General features: G+C 42.5%; 1 protein-coding gene across 2 annotated transcripts in view; it reads right to left on the bottom strand.

Moving 5' to 3' along the window:
• Positions 1-12,190, bottom strand: part of BTG3 (BTG anti-proliferation factor 3) — a 30,944-nt gene extending 18,754 nt beyond the window's left edge. The window contains exons 1-2 of one of the 2 annotated variants that reach the window (XR_016232312.1): positions 7,357-7,614; positions 3,947-4,125 (exon numbers count right to left, since the gene is read on the bottom strand). Coding sequence is in view for 1 of the 2 variants with exons in the window: in XM_002716768.6 (XP_002716814.1) it covers positions 3,947-4,119 (173 nt within the window). In the remaining variant the exon portion in view is untranslated. Of the gene's footprint in view, positions 1-3,946; positions 4,126-7,356 lie in introns of both variants that reach the window. The other variant, XM_002716768.6, reaches the window with a different exon arrangement.
• Positions 12,191-18,414: the final 6,224 nt, after the last annotated feature.

The raw sequence follows: 18,414 nt of genomic DNA, 5'->3' as shown, positions 1-18,414 counted from the left end.
ACCCCCGCCTCCTTTCTCTGCCTCTCCTCTCTCTGTGTAGCTCATTCAAGTAAATAAATAAATCTTTAAAAAAATAATAAAATAAAATAAAGTATGAACTGTCTACAATCAACTATTAATCAAGAAAACTGAGTTTAGTACTAGTCCTAGTACTCATTTATTGGATGAGCTTAGATATAATTTTTTTCTCCAGACCAGAGCTGTAAAATATGGAAATACAAGTTAACTGACAGACAGTAATTACACCATAAAAACAGTATCAAGAGAAATGTTCTATTTAATGTTTAAAAAGTTAAATTATTTTATTAGTTGGCTTCAGTTTTCATGAAAAAATTCTCATTAGGTAACAGCTAATAATAAATGTTGCTGTAACCTTTCTGAAAGTTTACTGTACCACAATTTCCTAAACAGCTTCCTTAACTTTTAATTGTCACAATTATCCTATGAATTAGACCCTATTTTCTCCACTGTAAGGAAAAAAGGAGGCAGAAAGCATGAGTAACTTTCCCAACATCACATAGCTAATAAGTGATGTATCCAGTGATCAAATCCAGGCTATCAGACTCCAAAGTTGATGTTATTTAACAATATCCTATGCTGTCTGTCCATATCTGTCACAACATCACCATTAATGATATTACAAATTCAGAGTGAAAAAGACGGGGGCCGGCACTGTGGTGCAGCTGGTAAAGCTGCCGCTTGCGGTCCCATATGGATGCTGGTTCAAGTTCCAGCTGTTCCACTTCTGATCCAGCTCTCTGCTATGGCCTGCGAAAGCAGTGGAAGACAGCCCAAGTCCTTGGGCCCCTGCACCCACGTGGGAGGCCTGGAGAAAGCTCCTGGCTACTGGCTTTGGATCAGTGCAGCTCCAGCCGTTGCGGCCAACTAGGGAGTAAACCAGTGGATGGAAGACCTCTCTCTCTTTCCTTTCTCTGTGTAACTCTTTCAAATAAATAAATCTCTTTAAAAAAAAAAAAAAAAAAAAAAAGATCGCTTTATAGTATGTAAGATGCTTCTTAATCATTTTTATAAGATGGAGCTACACCTACATATTCTAATGTGTGGAGTAATTCCTAAGTCCCATGTGCCCTAAGATCAAAAGTAGTTAAAGATAAGGAGATATATCTTGGGTATATTTTTATGCATCTTAAAATTATATGTAAATATGGATACTTTACAAACCCTGCTTCAACCAACTGATGTACCTTACATATTTTTATGCATTTTTTTTTACTTACAGTGATTACTTATCTATTAATTACTCTTCAAAAATAAGTTTTTAAAGGTTGCATAAAGACAGTCTATGATTTACTTAATGTTTAGTTCTTTCAAATTTTGTAATTACAAAATGTAAGAAACATCCATATTCATATATATTTGTCTGCATTTCTGATTACGTTTTCAGAATAGATTCAACTTACTGTTGTTTAAAGGCATAAAGTTTTTTTTTGGTTAAGATTCATTTACGGCCGGCGCCGCAGCTCACTTGGCTAATCCTCCGCCTGCAGTGCTGGCATCACGGGTTCTAGTCCCAATTGGGGCACCGGATTCTGTCCTGGTTGCTCCTCTTCCAGTCCAGCTCTCTGCTGTGGCCTGGGAGGACAGTGGAGGATGGCCCAAGTGCTTGGGCCCTGTACCCGCATGGGAGACCGGGAGGAAGCTCCTGGCTCCTGGAGACAGAGAACTTGCATCCACTGGTTTACTCCCCAAATGGCCTCAACAGCCAGGTAATGGCTCAGGTGGAAACCAGCAACCAGGAACTCCATTCTGGTCTCCCAAATGGGTGGCAAAGGGCCCAAGAAATGGACCATCTTCTGCTGCCTTCCTAAGTACATTTGTAGAAACTGTTTCAAAAGTAGAGCAGCCAAGGGGCCGGTGCTGTGGCATAGTAGGTAAAGCTAGTGCCTGCAGTGCCAACATCCCCTATGGGTGCCAGTTCGAGTCCCAACTGCTTCACTTCCAATCCCACTCTCTGCTATGGCCTGGGAAAGTAGTAGAAGATGGCCCAAGTCTTTAGGCCCCTTCACCCCCGTGGGAGACCCAGAAGAAGCTCCTGGCTCCTGGCACTGGATCAGCATGGCTCCGGCCGTTGTGGCCAATTGCGGAGTGAACCAGCGGATGGAAGACCCTTCTCTTTCTCTGCCTCTCCTTCTCTCTCTCTGTAATTCTGACTTTGAAGAAAATAAATCTTTAAAAAAAGAAAGTGGAGCAGCTGAAACACAAATGTGCACTGTGATATGAGATGACAGCCTTCCAAACCATAGCTTAATCTGCTGAGTCAAAACATTTTACGTCAGGTGTAAATATTTTTATAGAGCTTGATAGTATTGCAAAATGGCCCTCCACAAGCATCTTATTTTTATACTTTGCCAATGAAGTAATTTTAATATATAAATATTTTGAAAGAAAAGAAAGTTCCAACTATTTGATGGATTGAAGACTCTCTAAGTCTGATTCTATATTCTCACTTTCATAATAGTTAACAACCTACTATCATATCTAATAGTTTTCTACTTCAAACACAGCTTCAACAATGACTCAATAATGATACTTCTGATCACATGCCAATTGAATCCTGTATAATTTTTTTTTCTAGGCTTTAGAATTAATGGACGTGAAACCTTACACTGTCTGATCTTTAAGTATGTACTTGACAGTGCCTTCTACAGTAATAGTATGGTGGTACTTTCACCATACTATTTTCATACTTCCAAAAGCCTTCATCCAATTTCAATTAGATCAGTATAAAAAGCCTCAACAGTTCTAACTCACAAAAGCTGGTCACTCTATCACAAATGAAGATATGTAGAGAAAAATTAGGAGAATGAAGTAAGAAGATGAAAAGATACTAATTACCTTGATTCTTTGTCAAAATAAAACAAGCTCACCTGGCTTTTAGCAAAGAAGACAAAACTCATATTTTTACCTCCCTTCCAGGCTTCTTCAAAAGTCTTAACATTTACAAAAGCCCAGTGACTGAAAGGAAGGAAGTCCTTTTTATAGCAAAGCAGAGAAATGGTGATGTGTGGAGGAAATTTTAGGGACAGCAGCATACACAAATGAAAGAGAATTTCTGTAGTTGTTTGGATCACAACTATTCCACAACTATTCTTTATTTCAATCTACAAATGAGGCAAAGTTTGACAGCTCAGTTTAGAACATTCTCAACCCAAGTTCCTGAGTGGTCACATAAACACTAGGAAGTGAGCATGCCAGGACATGTTTTGCAGGAGCATGCTCTTTATTTCAATTTGGAAATGTGACTTATAAACCACAGCACAAAAGACAGCTGCAAGTGAGAATTCTCTTCTTCCTAAGTGCCAAGGCAGCAAAAATTTCATGTGAGTCTGGAGTCATTTATACCTCAGTCTAAATCTCAGCTAGTATTTGCCAGTTGTGGATCACAAGTGAATTATCTTCACCTGCAAAGTAACAGTGGCTTCTACCACATAGAATCATACGTAACATAAATTAGATTACTCCAACAAATGTTAAGAATATATTAGGTGTCTAATAGTCTCAGTTCTTTTCTGTCCAGTTTTTCTTCAAAAACTTTGTATAATGTAATTTAGTTTTAGATACAATATGACTCATTTTCCTTAACTCTTACCATACCAATTTACAAGTGATCAAGTGTCCTTTAGAACTGTGAAAACCCCAAGCACCTATCATGCACAGATAGATACATTCAGTAAGGAGTCAAGACAATAACCCTAACAGACTAACCTCTTAAAGAGATGATAGCACTGGATTTCCCCAGACAGGCAGTGGGACCCCACCAACAAATAGGTGCATTTTAAAATACCTAGATACCCCCACAGAGTTCTATATTTTGCAGATACAACTACAATAGGCATAAGCTGGACGTCCTCTAGTCCTGCATTCACTACAGAAATTGATCAGCTGCTTCACTTAGCCTAATTTAATTCTTAATCTAATCCTTTACCTGTAGGCCTGTCCTTTTGATGGTTTCTCTGGATACCAGTGATTTTTGTACTTTTCTTGAAGTATCAGAGTCAGTTTTTCAGCAAACCTCTCAACTGCCTCTTTTTTCAACTTGTCATGTTTTCGAACCAGCCTTGTGAAAAAGAAGACAACAGCAGCAATTTCATTCTTCATTTTTTCCTGCAAAGATAAAACATGCTTTCTCAAAAAACCAAAATATAAAAACTAGAAGATAAAGTTTTCTAAGATATTGCTCCTAATGTTTCCCTTTCAATTTTACCTTGTGCTTCACTGGCTCAACTCTATAATTAGGGAACAGTCACTAATTTGTAAAAACGTCTTATTATAAAATAAGACTTAAGAATAACACCACTTAGCTTTGTGAAGAAGTTCAATAAAAAGAAAATCCCAGATCGCTCCTATGGGCTAAAATTTAGTGATATTACACAGAACACTGTTAATACTACATAGTTTCTAGTAAATACATCAATATTCATCAAAAAAGCTTAAGATTCTTTGACATGATTTGAACTTTAAAACTGAATAAAGTCCACTTTAAGTATAGGATTGTTCAGACATTTTTGGTAGTCTGTTAGCTCCTGGAAAGGTTAAACAGAGTTAACCATATGTTTCCAAATTCTACTTCCAGCTATATACCCTGGAGAAATGAAAACATTATGTCCACAAAAACTGTAAGTGGCCAGGAGATTCATAATAGCAAAAAACCTGAAGAGCACAACCTGAATATCCACCAACTGATGAATGGGCAAATAAAGTGTGTTATATAAATATAATGGAATATTATTTGGCAATTAAAAGGAATAAAGCACTCATACATGCTGCAACATGGGTGAACCTAAAATACATTATGTTAAGGGAAAGAAGGCAGTGACAAAACATCATTCATAAGCAATGTACAGTAAACCTGTATACACAAAAAGTAAAATGTAGTGACCTAGAGGTAGGAGGATTGTAGGTAAACAAAGGATGATGCTAATTAAGTACAAGGTTACTTTTTGAGGTAATGAAAATATTCTAAAATTGACTATGGTGATGGCTGTACAATTCTGTGAATATACTAAAACTATCTCAATGAAGCTGTTATACATAAAAAATTCAGTATTGGAGTTTCTGTAAGTACTCTTTCAGGGATAGGGATAAATTTACCTAAAGGTCAAAAAGGAATTAGTGACTCTATCAAAACATATTTAAGAGAATAGAAATCCAGTTACCCATAGAAAAACTAAAAGAAACTTAAAATTTAGCTACATTTTGTAACTGCCTAAAACAAAACATAACAAAACAAAAAAAGACCTTTTTTAAAACAGAGGATCTCACTTATCATTGATTAATTTGTAAAGGCAAAAAAATGTTCTCCAGGGATTGTTTCAATATATATCTTTAGTCAACGAGCTCATTCATTTGACTGCTGTAAGTATCCTGGAGTTATTCAGATGCTGCATTTACTAAGCAACATCACCTTTTTTGGACCCAGTTATTAAATCTATACAGCTTTTGCTATGTTAAGTATAAAAACTGACTAACCTAGCAATCAACAGTTTGTGTTCCCACACATTCAAAAAACAAAGCTGTTAGCTTTCCTTTTTTTCACCCCTCAAACTGCTCTTTAACTTTCTCTTCACGTGATTACTCCGTGTTTGAACAAAGGACTTCAGTGTGAAATAAATTCTATATAGTTATCTGAGAGCTGTGCTGGCAGCCACAGTCAACCTGATCCTGGATGGGGAGACACCCAAACCTTCCTCCTGGAACCCTAGAATGCCAAATACTCCATCTATGACTAGCTACCAGTTACTGCACACAGGTTCGCACACACAGCTCCAACCCACTACATCTGCTGGACAACCTCTTCCCTAAAAATGTGAGCCATTTCTACTTTATAAAGCTGCATTTATACTCTACCACGTTATGATGGAGGTTGGGAACCACTGCAATTTAATACATGGTTTGGGAAGAAAGTTGCTGAGAGAACTACATTAGCCTCCACCCTATTAAAAAGAAAAAATAGAAAGAAAAAAAAAACACTAGGAACCATATTAAAGAAATATACTGAATCCCATACTAGATCATTCTCTACTATGTGCTACATATAGGAGTTTTGGGTTTTCCTTTTGTTTGCTCAGTTTCATATCAAAATATAAAAAAGAAAGAAAGGAAAGAACCACTTAGTGGTTGCTTTTAGTTGTAACACAAGATGAGTCATACGGACTTTATTTATTTATTTTTTCTGTTTGCAAGAATGATGACTGGGAAAGCTGAAAAATAAACCCAGCCCCACCAGTATTCCAGGATATCAAAAAATAAAAGAGGAAGCGTTAAAAAGCCAGAGGTCAACCTGAAGCAAGCGGAGCCAAGATGACATTAGACATCTTGATTTAGAGTAAGTGGCCGCAATCCCTCCACCCACACTCAGAGCAAAAAGCTCCCATTTTAAATATTGTACGATGACGTCATCCTGGGACGTCGTCACCGCGGCGGCGGCGGCTCCTCAAGTTCTACTTTGTTCCACAAGCTCCCCTGCGTGGAGAAAACCCAAAGGAAAACCAAGCCGGGCTTTCCAGGATTGTATAACTTTGTACTTTTCCCTCCCTCATACGGACAAGACAATGGCAACCGCTTCCAGAGCCGAGTGCTTCTCATGCTGGACGTCCCCAAGGCTGAGGGAGCGGGGGGCATGGCCCGCGCCGGTGAGGAGCCCTTGACCAGCCTCAGCGCTACAAGGCGGGCTCCAGAATTTTCCAAGGGGCCGGGAGTCTGACTTTGTGAAGCCTTCAAAAGCTGCTGCTAAGCCCTCCCGCTGGGGTCTGAAGAGAGCGAGGTGAGCAGGCATCACACATCTCCACCCACTCCTGAGGAAAGAAGGGCCTGCGAGCTGCGCCCAACTTCTGCAATCGCGGTTCCCCCCCCCCAAGTTCAGGGGCGAGGGGCCACGGGGAGTCCAGTTCCCTGCCTCCTCCCCACACAACAACCCCGGCGGGCCCCGGCCGGGTTCGACGATCGGGGCTCCCCTGAGGCGCGACCCTCCAGAAAGCAAGCGGGGTCCAGGGTTCCGGAAAACACAGCAACGCCAAGGGGTCTGGCGGAAAGGGAAAAGGCGCAGGTCTGTCGCCCACCCTGAGGCGGAAGGGAACGCGCGGTGGAAACGTGGCAGGAGCCTCGGGGCGGCGTCTGCCCCTCGGCGGCCCGCCGCGGGTCCCGCCGCCATCCTCGCGGGCGACCTCCTCAGCCTCGGCTTGGCGCCGGGCCGGAGCCCCGGGACCCCGGTTCGATCCCGCCCCGCTCCCCTTTCCTCGGCGAGCCTCGACGTGGCCTCTGGCACGCCCGGACCACCCTCCCCCGCGATGCCCTCAGCCCCGCCATGTCCTCCGACCCCCAATCCCGTCTCCTCACCGCCGCCGCCGCTGCCGCCGCTCTGGGCTCGCAGATGCGTCTGCTTGGACCGTGTCCGGCCAAGGAACCGAGGGAGCCGCCTCAGATGGCCCGCGCTCGGCGACAGGGAGCTCAGAGAGCCTCGTCCGGCGCGTGCAGCTCCCGCGTCGTCGGGCGGCCAGGCGCGCGCTGAGAGAACTGGCTGGCGGGCCGGCGGGAGAGCGCGCGCACGAGCGAGCGCGGTCCTGAGGCGGCGCGCGGGGGGCTCGCGGCCCGGAAGAGGGGAGGGGCGATGACCCGGGAAAGGGTTGGCGCCGCGTGGGACCGGCTGGCGCGCCCCGCGGGAGGGGTGGGGGAGGAGCAAGGGGCGGGGCCTAGCCGCGAGCCCGCCCGGGGCCGCGGGCCGCGCGCGAGGTACCTTCGGCGGGGACACGCGCCGCGCGCAGACCCTCGACTCGAGGTCCTCTGCGCGAGTGGTTTCCCTTTACGCCAGAGAGTGGCGCTGCGGGCCCCATGGCCCTCGCCCGGCTGCCCCACCTGCTGCAGCACCTTCCAGCACTTCAGGGGGTCGCGAGGGCCGTACCCCCTAGGTTGCCCCTGCTTCTGCTCCCGCCCTGTGGGCTCTCCTTGGCGCGCTGCGTCCCGAAACCTCTGGCCGGGAGGGCGAGTTCTAGACCTGGGCTCCAGACCTGGGCTTCGCAGCGAGGCACGGACCAGACAGGAAGGGGAAGGAGCCCTAGCCTTCGTGCTGTGGTAATTAGCGCCGCGTCCACCGTGCAGTCGCCCGCCTGTGTTCTAGGTAGTTTGTTTGGAACTCTTCGTTGCGCCCTTCCCTGGCTGCGGGCGCTCCCTCGGAGCCGGGACTGCCTCCCGTGGCGGGCTGTTTCCCGACCTGGCACTGGCTGCCAAGTCTTACCCAGAGGAGAGGCTCCGGGGATGGCAGCCCAGTGAATGAAGCCTTGAGTCCGGGCGTTCCATTTCTGAAACACTTCCACTCAAGGACTTCCCAGATGCAAAGCTTAATCCTTGAGCAAATACAAATATGGAACAGGACCATTAACTTCGTGGAGAAAAGAAGGAACAGCTTCCCAGCCTTTTATATTGAATTGGCACCATGGTATTAGTTTTGTGAAAGCACTTTAATGCATTAAACATCGGATTGGCACCTTGATCTTGAACTCCGGCTTCCAGAACCGTGTTCGTTGTTTAAGCCAGACTATTGTATTCAGTTAATTACAAAATATCGCTACTTTTTAATCGAACAAAGGCTCTAAAATGTGTTGTAAATTATTGAAAAGCTAATTATTCAAGTTGCATACTGGCCACATTCCTTACTGCCCATGTGACCTGAAAAGTTTTATGAATGTTCTACATTTTTATTACTGACGGTGCTATAGCTTCTTGTCAGTTCAAGACAGTTTTTGTTTTTAACAGTTATAAACATACAATCTCCAAACCAGTAAAATAAATATTTGTATAATTGAAAAAAAAAATACTAGGGATGGGGCTACTTGCTGGACAATTTAAAGAAAATACTGATATTTATGTCTTGGACTATTCTTGGAGATGAGAGGGTGTTTTCATTTTCAACGCATAATTATCTGGTTGAAGTTTCACTCTGCAGCTTTATAAATACTCGTCATTTCTCCAGAAATGTCTATACTTGGAATTAATATTTTGTGTAATATTTATAAATCAGTGACTCTCAGATCCAGTGTTTGAAGTGTCATGTTAAACACAGGCAAGAAATTGAAACCTAAATGTGAAAAATTTTGTTAGGTGGTCCTTGTGAAACACACTGTACATAAGAAAAAATATATCTTTACCACTTCTCATTGCTCTCTCATCCACTTTGTCTCACACACAGTAGCTGTGTTTATGCCTCTTTCCTTACTCTTCTTCAGGCATGACTGTGTGCTTCAGATCTTTTGTCCCAGCTCTTTTCTCCTAAACTGGAATCAGAAAATCCCAAAAGAATTGGTATAGCAAGGCAGTGCTTCTCTTCAGCGGCTGGGAGATGGGAGCTGCTATGGACTGATGTGTTCCCCCAAATTCATATGTTGAACACAAAATCACCAAAATGATGACATTTGGATATGAGACCTTTAGAAGGTGATGAATAGTGACGGCTGTGCCTCATGAATGAGATTACCCCCATTGTAAGAAGAGACAGAGAGAAATGATCACTCTTTCTGCTCTGTCAAGTGAGGATACAAGAAGACAGACAACAAATTTGGAAGCCTCACCAGCCATGGGATCTGCAGATACCTTGGTTTTGAACTTTGAGGCTCCAGAACTGTAAGGAATATTTCTGTTGTTTAAGCCGCCCAGTCTATAGTATTCTGTTACCAGTCCAGACAGGAACATTACTGATATAACTACATATTAACATGTATTTCTCTTTCAAGCTTTTAATGTCCACTAACATTGTGTATTAATGGGTAGAGTTTCCTTTCAGCATAAGTGTTGTTGTTCTTTTTTTTTAATAAACCACTCTGATAGGCCTGGGACTTTACACATCCCATGGTTATATCCCTAAGTCACAGAGAACATGACTCACACTCAACCAACAAAATCTGTAAATAGCTTTCAGGATCTTATTTCCACTAAATAACTGTAGAACTCTTTAGAATCTGTTATTCCTGTGAGCTTGAGTAGTTCAGTATTAAAAAAAAAAAACTGTCTCAGATACCATCTTCTCAATCTACTTGTCAAGTTTGAATCTGACTACAAAACAATCACTTTTATAGTGGACAGAGAGGGTTCTTTAATGTTATGTAATGTCAGGGAAAAGAGCAGATGTTGGCAATTGGAAGTCCAGCGAGTGGGATCTCAGGGCTTGTGATGCCAGCATCTCATATGAGCACTGATTTGAGTCCTACTTGCCCCACTTCAGAACCAGCATCTGGGAAACCAGTGGAAAATGGCCCAAATACTTGGGCACCTGCCACTCATGTAGGAGACTCAGATGGAGTTCTAGGCTCCTGACTTCAGCCTAGCCCAGCTCCAGCCATTGCTGGCCACTTGTGGAGTAAACTAGCAGATGGAAGACTCTCTCCCTCCCTCCCTCCCTCCCTCTCTTTCCTCCTCTACCCCCATCTGTCTGTAATACTGCCTTCCAAATAAATCTTTAAAAAATATATAAACCTAAAGAAAATTTGAAACCTTCATTATTTTTTCCATTAGATCATACAGCAAAGCTGACTTCCCAAAGTCAGAACACAAACTGTTTTGATGAATGAGGCAACGGAAATTGGGCATACCGCTCTCTTATTTATTTTGAGTTACATTAACTGTTGAAACTTTCATGCCCTGAGTGCATCCTGAACATGATCGAATTTTTCCAGAAGGAAATGTTTCTATCAAACTTCTCCAGTTCTTTATTGGCAACTTGCAAGGATTTGTGTGAATTAGGTTAGGATAATGTATAGGCCAAAATGCTTAAGTAGGCTATACACGTTGGGTTCAGGTGTAGCTTCATTTTAGGGACACCTAGTGTAGGGGCCAGCGCTATAGCATCTCATATGAGCACTGATTCTAGTCCTGGGTGCTCCACTTCTGATCCAGCTACTTGCTAATGTGCCTTGAAAAGCAGTGGGGGATGGCCCAAGTCCTTGGGCCCCTGCACCTGGGAAACCCAGAAGAAGCTCCTGGCTTTGTCCTGGCCCAGCCCCAGTTGTTGCAGCCATTTGGGGAGTGCACCAGCAGATGGAAAATCTCTCTCTCTCTCTCTCTCTCTCTCTCCATCTATCCTTCTCTCTCTAACTCTGCCTCTCAAATAAATAAATGATTTTTTTTAAAGAAAAGTCCCTGGTATAAAATTTACTACTTGGCAGGAGAGGTGCCATTGTTGCTGGGTTCCTTTGGCAGTACTTCTGTTCTCCAAACCAGCAGAGAAACTGACTTATAGTAGTGAATAAGACATAGGATCCTATGTTTATTTAGTATACAAAATTAATAACATAGGTATATTCAGTTAGCAAAAGATACAGAAATAATTGCTTTTTATAGAAATAACTGCTTGAAGTATAACTATTAATCAGGGTCCTTCAGAAGAACTCTCTCTCTCTATCTACTTCTTGCTCTCTCTCCTTCTGTCTCCAGTTGACCTTGCTTTTTTTTAAGATTTATTTATTTTGGAAGTCAGAGTTACAGAGAGAGAAAGATCTTCCTGTCCACTGATTCACTCCCCAAATGACTGCAACAGCTAGTGATGGGCCAGGCTGAAGCCAGGAGCCAGGAGCTTCTTCTCGGTCTCCCATGTAGGTACAAAAGTGTAAGCCCTTGCGTCATCTTCTGCTGCTTTCCCAGGCAAGGAGCTGGATTGGAAGTAGAGCAGCCACTATATGAACTGGCACCCATACGGGATGCCAGGCACCACAGGTGGCAGCTTTACCTGGTATGCCATAATTCTGCCCTTCCGGTTGATCTTAAGCAATTGGCTCATGCAGTTGTGGGAACTTGAAAGTTTGAAACTTGTGGTGCTAGTAGGCTGGATATTCAGGCAAGAGTTCATGTAACCTTGAACTAAAAATCTAGGCAGGATTTTTTCTTCTCCAGGAGACCTCAATTCTTACTCTTAAGGCCTTCAACTGTTGGAAACTCAACCACATTATTAAGAGTAATTTCTGTTACTTAAGGTCAACTGGGTATAAATATTAATGTCGTCCATAAAATACCCTTCACATAAATACCTAGACCAGTATTTGACCAAACAGCTGGGCAACAACTTTCATTCAATTGTGTTTCCTTAAAGGTATGCTGATAAGTAAGTTTAAAATCATAAATTCTTTGGTGAAAAACATAAAGGATGCTTTTGCTAAGAAATAAAAAATTTATTTTTCTTTGCTCTTTTCAGTCAATTTTATGGTAGTGGGAATGTGAGAGGAATAATTGAATGTTTGTTTTGAGGAGCCCTTTTCTGCAGAACTGTGTCAACTATTTGGGCTAAAGCACTGGGCACGGTGCATCTGTTAGGATGAATAAGGGTCTAGCAAGTAAAGTGCTGCCTGTGACACGGGCATCCCATATGGTTACTGGTTTGTGTCCCAGCTGCTCCACTTCTGATCCAGCTTCCTGCTAATGTTCCTGGAAAAGCAGCAGAAGATGGCCTAAGTCCTTGGACCCCTTCCATCCTTGTGAGAGACCCAGAAGAAGCTCCTGGCCCCACATTGGACGTTGTGGCCAATGCGGGGAGTGAACCAGCAGATGAAAGATTCTCTCTCTCTCTCTCTCTCTCCCCCCTCTGCCTTTCAAGTAAAATAAAAATAAACAAATGATGAGGGGCTGGCGCTGTGGCACAGTAGGTTAATCCTCTGCCTGTGGCGCCGGCATCCCATATGGGTGCCAGTTCTTGTCCTAGCTGCTCTTTTTCCCATCCAACTCTGTGCTGTGGCCTGGGAAAGCAGTAGAAGATGACCCAAGTGCTTGGGCCCCTGCCCCTGCTTGGGAGACCTGGAAGAAGCTCCTGGCTCCTGGGTTTGGATTGGCCCAGCTCTGGCTGTCGCAGCCATGTGCGGAGTGAACCAGCGGATGAAAGACCTTTCTCTCTGTCTCTCCCTCTCACTATATTTAACTCTACCTGTTAAAGAAAGAAATAAAATCTTTTTTAAAAAAACAACAAATGATGAACAAATACATTGTTCACAATCAAGTTGTAGACATGTTGCCATGGTTTGAATGTGTCCCCTCCCAAGTTCAGGTGTAGCCAATATGATAGTATTAAGGTGTGGAATATTTAAGAAGTAATGAGGCCATGAGGGCTCTCCTTCATAAATAAGATTAGGTGCTCTTTTAAAGGGCTTGATGAAGGAAGTTTGTTTCTGTTGACCTTCTGTCTTCCAGAGAATGCAGTAGTAAGGTGCTATATTGGAAGCATAATGAAGTCTAAGCCAAACAATCAAAGTTGTTGTCACCCTGAATTCCTAACCTCAAGAACTATGAGAAATAAATTTCGGTTCTTCATAATTTACCATGTCAGGGGTCTTGCTGTAGCAGCATATATGATCTAAGACACATGTGAACGATTTACTTTGCATATTTTAAGTTGTGTTGTGAATTAAGGCCATATAAAGGTATAAAGCCAATAGTGGTATAGGTATGTTGAAAGCGTTTGGATGTGACTGAGTGCCCAGCTGAAAGGAAGTTTCAGGGACATGGGAGGGCATCATCACTACTTTTTCAGTGCAGGTGGGTGGAGGGGGAAAGGCCATAAATGCAAGGAAATTGCTTTCAAGGCAGAGTCACTCCTTTAATGCGGGCAACATCAGTTGCACCACAGAGATGTCTAGAATTAATCAAATTCACCCAGCAAGTCCTGACACTTGATGGCCTAATTAGAGTGATTATGGGTAAGCTTTAAAAATCGGCTTTGTCAGCAGATGATCCAATGAGATGTTACCATAAAGAGCATGTTCCCACCCCACCTCTGACCCAAGATGAGCTCAAAAATACTGGCTAAACTCAGTACTTTAATAATTGTTTGTGATGTGGTTGGCAAAAGTATTTTGTAATTGTGCTTATAGGAGTGCTTCAGGAGATAATTACAGCAGATCAGGCTTTTCTCTGTTTGCAGGAAGGTTTCAACTAACTCTTTTTGTAATAGAAAAATACAAGGGGTCCTCAAAGAGCTCATGGAAAATGTGTGGTACAGAAAACTACAGATTTCAAAATGTTTGCAGCAAAATAAATATAATTTAATTACATTTTTCACAAGCTTTTTGAAGTGCCTGTATATATGCTTTATTTCTTCTAGAGGGAGTGGAAGCAGAAAATTTATGACCAAGAAAGAGATTTGTTTCAGTATTTTTACACTAAAGTGTTCACAAATATTTTTTGTTTACAGAAGAAAAGTTGGAGTAATAAACTACTTGTGACCTATATAATTAGCAACAACTCAAATTCAATGGGGACAGTTTTTGTAGAAGGAAACAGTATAAAAATGTTGATCAGTTGGTTATTTTCTGTTTTGATTTTAATCGCAGACATGTGAACACTGAATTCTCATGGTGCTGAGGGACCCAAATGGGAGGATAATACTTACCATTAGGTTTTATAAAAAGGTACACAATTTTTTTTTAAAGATTTATTTATTTATTTGAAAGGCAGAGTTACAGAAGCAGAGAAAGAGAGAGAGAGAGAGGGAGAGAGAGAGAGAGAGAGAGAGAGAGAGAGAAAGTCTTCTGTCCACTGGTCTACTCCCCAAATGGCCACAACAGCCAGAGTTGGGCTGATCCGAAGCCAGGAGCCTGGAGCTTCTTCCAGGTCTCCCATGCTGGTGCAGGGCCCAAGCACTGGGCCATCTTCCACTGCTTTCCCAGGTCAGAGCAGAGAGCTAGATCAGAAGTGGAGCAGCCAAGATGCCAGTATGGGATGCTGGCACTGCAGGCGGTGGCCCCTAAAGGTGCACAATGCTAATTACTAAAATGTGTCAGGGAGATACAATTTACTGATCCTTTGATATGGGTGTGTAACTTTCATTGGAATTTTTCAACAATATGATTTTTTTTTGACAGGCAGAGTGGACACTGCACTCCCTGGCCACAGCAGAGAGCTGGCCTGGAAGAGGGGCAACCAGGACAGAATCCGGCACCCCGACCAGGACAAGAACCCGGTGTGCCGGCGCCGCAAGGCGGAGGATTAGCCTAGTGAGCCATGGTGCCGGCCAACAATATGATCTTTCATTTGGAAAACCTAAAATTAAATGATGAGTATTTTGCATTTTTTGCAACAGTGTAGTTTTTATTTAGTTTCATTATTTTTAAGGAAGTAATCCCTTGAATATACAACTAAATATTTTGAAATATTTTGGTTTATGGGATTACTCATATTTGTATTCATAAATCAGAAAAGAAAAATTACAATTGAGGAGAAACTTCCAGTAATAGGCCAGGAGGCACTACTCTTCTCTCTCTACATCATTTTATGGATTTGAATATTATCTCTGTGAGAGAACTTTCTCAATAATAGTTTAGCTCCAGGCAATCCTGCAAACTTGAGACTATGTAGCTAACAGCTTAATGAACACATCCACTTGTTGTCTGATAGCCATTTCACACATAACATGTCCCAAGGTGAACCCATGTTTGTTCCTGTTCTCCAACTTGCTCTAAATATGCTCTTCCTGCACCTTTTGTTATTGTACTTGTAAGGCTCTTTTGCCCACAGCTCAGACCAAGGATTTTGGAGTCAATAATGACCCCTGTCTTTCTCCAACACCCCATAAGCCGCCCTCGGCATCCTTTGCTTTTCAATTCATTTTGACCCACTTGAGTATCAATTTGTTATGATTCAACCTAACTTATCCAAAAGCCAACTTATTCCTATCTCCATTATGATTTCCCTTGTTCAAACTGTTGTGTGATCTAGTGCAACATCTGTGTAACTGAATTCCACCTGGGTAGTTCAGAGTGATCCTTTTATAATATACACCTGCTCATCTCATGCCTCCACCCTAAACCCTCACTGGTTTCCCATTTTACCCACCATAAAAGACAAAGACCTGGCTGGCACCATGGCTCACTAGGCTAATTCTCCGCCTTGCGGCGCTGGCGCACCGGGTTCTAGTCCCGGTTAGGGCACCGGATTCTGTCCCAGTTGCCCCTCTTCCAGGCCAGCTCTCTGCTGTGGCCAGGGAGTGCATGGAGGATGGCCCAAGTGCTTGGGCCCTGCATCCCATGGGAGACCAGGAGAAGTACCTGGCTCTTGCCATTAGATCAGCGCAGTGCGCTGGCCGCAGTGCGCCAGCCGCGGCGGCCATTGGAGGGTGAACCAACGGCAAAGGAAGACCTTTCTCTCTGTCTCTCTCTCTCACTTTCCACTCTGCCTGTCAAAAAAAAAAAAAAAAAAAAAAAAGACCTTATAATGGTCTACAAAGCCCCAAGGTAGCTGCCTTTTATTTGCCCTCTTCCTCCAACCCATGGTCTCTTACTCTCTTGCTTCATCTCCGGTTGCACTTCCCTTTTGTTTTAGTCCAATGTTAAGGTATGTATAAATTTTCTATTGCTGCCATAACAAATCAGTACAAATTTCCAGAAACTTAGAAGTTTAAGCACAAGTTTATTATGTCACAGTAATATAAATTAGAGGTGTGGATTGACTTGGTTGTTTTCTCTAGTTAGTGGCAGAATATAGTGTCTTATGTTTGCAGGACTGAGGTCTCTGTTTTCTTGCTTACTGTCAGGAACCACCCTTACCTCCTACAGGACTCTCTCTGGTCCTTGGTCATAGGCCCCTCCAACTCTGAGCTAACAGTAATTTGAGATATTATTCTCTGTTGGGAGCCACTGTGCTGGGTTCCCTGTATAGGCCTTTGTTTAGATTAACCTTCAACTGTGTTCCTGTAAGGAGGATTCACTAGAAAAATTCCATTTGTACAGCTCACTGATATGGTTAGCACTTGGCCATCTGGCTTCAGTGCTCTCTTTCTTGTACCTCGATAAGCATGTCTGGTGGCTGTGAGACCTCGCTCTAACTCCCTTTGTCAAACTGATACTGATTCCGGTGAAATTATTCCTTTGAACTATGTTGTAAGATGACCCCCTGCTTACCCTCGACTGTTACAATCCTTGCCTTGTATTATATAAGCTACCTACCTCCTTCTCCAATAAAGTGAGACCTTGATCAGAGTACTGTCTTGGTCTCCCTTCTCGTGTCTGGTTTGTCTCTCCATTCAGGTCTGCTCTCCTCGTGTCCTAGTTGATTACCCCGCGGGCCGGGGCAATTCTCATAACTGGAATCTCTGATTTCTTCTGCTGAATCTCTTTTATTGCAGCCAGAGAAAGTTCTCTGCTTTTAAGGGCTCACATGGTTAGATTGGCCCCACTTTTATAATCCAGGATAATCTCTTTATGTTGAGAGCTGAGGCATTAATTCCATCTGTACCGTTCCCTTACATGTAATATCCCAAATTCATAGATTTTAGGAATTAGGGCAAGAACCTCTTTGCAGGACCATTGTTCTCCCTGTCAGATAGCCTGTTGTCCAAGCATGCTTCCCTTTTAGGCCCATTTACTTTCTGTCCTGTTATCCTTAATAGTCTTCCCCTAGGTAATTCCACCCCTCCTTCAGTTCTGTGCTTAGTTTTCACTAGATCCTGTCAATCACTCTGACCAACCTTTAAAAGAAACATTCCTCAATTACATTTTTCACCTTTAACTTTTTTTTTAACCACAAATTGACATAGACTGTAATTGTTTATCATCTGTTGTCTTTCTTCCTGAACTAAGTCCCTTGAGAGCAGGGACTTTGGTTTATTCATCATTAGATTCCTACTGCCTAGAGCCATTCCAAGTATATGTAAAATGTGTAATAAATATTTGTTGAATGAATGCAAATCACCACTCCCCACCAAAACCTCACTTGTTAATCATGTCTGAGAAAAAAACGAGTCAACTAACTCTGAATTGACCTCATAGAACTACTTAAAAAAGAAAATCTTATCCAAAGGAATATCACTGATTTGTCAAGTGCCTTGCTGAAGTAGTAACTTCTATCAGCATCTTATACTCTATCATAGCAGCAAACAAGTAGCTTGGCATTAGGATCAGCACACGTAAACTAGCTCCAAAGTTTTCTTCTGTTCCATCTCTAAATGCAGACAAACTTCTTAATCTAGACTAAAATCTTGAATGAGCTCAAGGTCAAATCTCTTGTTTTCAAAATCTACCTCTTTTCTTCTTTCAAAATCAAGATATCACATTTGCTAAACTTTGGTATTTCTCATTTTTTAAAATATTTCCTCAAAGATTATTGACCCTGAATCTTCAAATGACTCTAGAGCCAGAGATACTAATCCCCTCAAAGTTACCATTACTTGTTTTTTTTTTTAATCCCCCTCCTTAGGATGTTAGTTTAGTTTTCCCTTCTTTAATGTGTTTTCCTTGGAGCAAAGAATGAGATTTTGAAGGGTTTGCTTTTGTCTCCATCTAAGCTGTGCAGGAGTCTGAACACTTTCTCTGTACTTAGCTAAACAGCATCTTCTGAAGCATCAGTTCATTCTGACATTTAGTCTTCTTTACACCAGAGTTACGGGTTTCATCTGACATCGATTATATTTGTAGCTCATTCATCAGTCAGTAC

The sequence above is a fragment of the Oryctolagus cuniculus genome, chromosome 4 (assembly GCF_051225735.1).
Source record: "Oryctolagus cuniculus isolate XC-2025 breed Fujian yellow rabbit chromosome 4, ASM5122573v1, whole genome shotgun sequence".
Classification (NCBI taxonomy): Eukaryota; Metazoa; Chordata; class Mammalia; order Lagomorpha; family Leporidae; genus Oryctolagus; species Oryctolagus cuniculus.
This window is presented reverse-complemented; position numbering and strand designations above follow the sequence as displayed.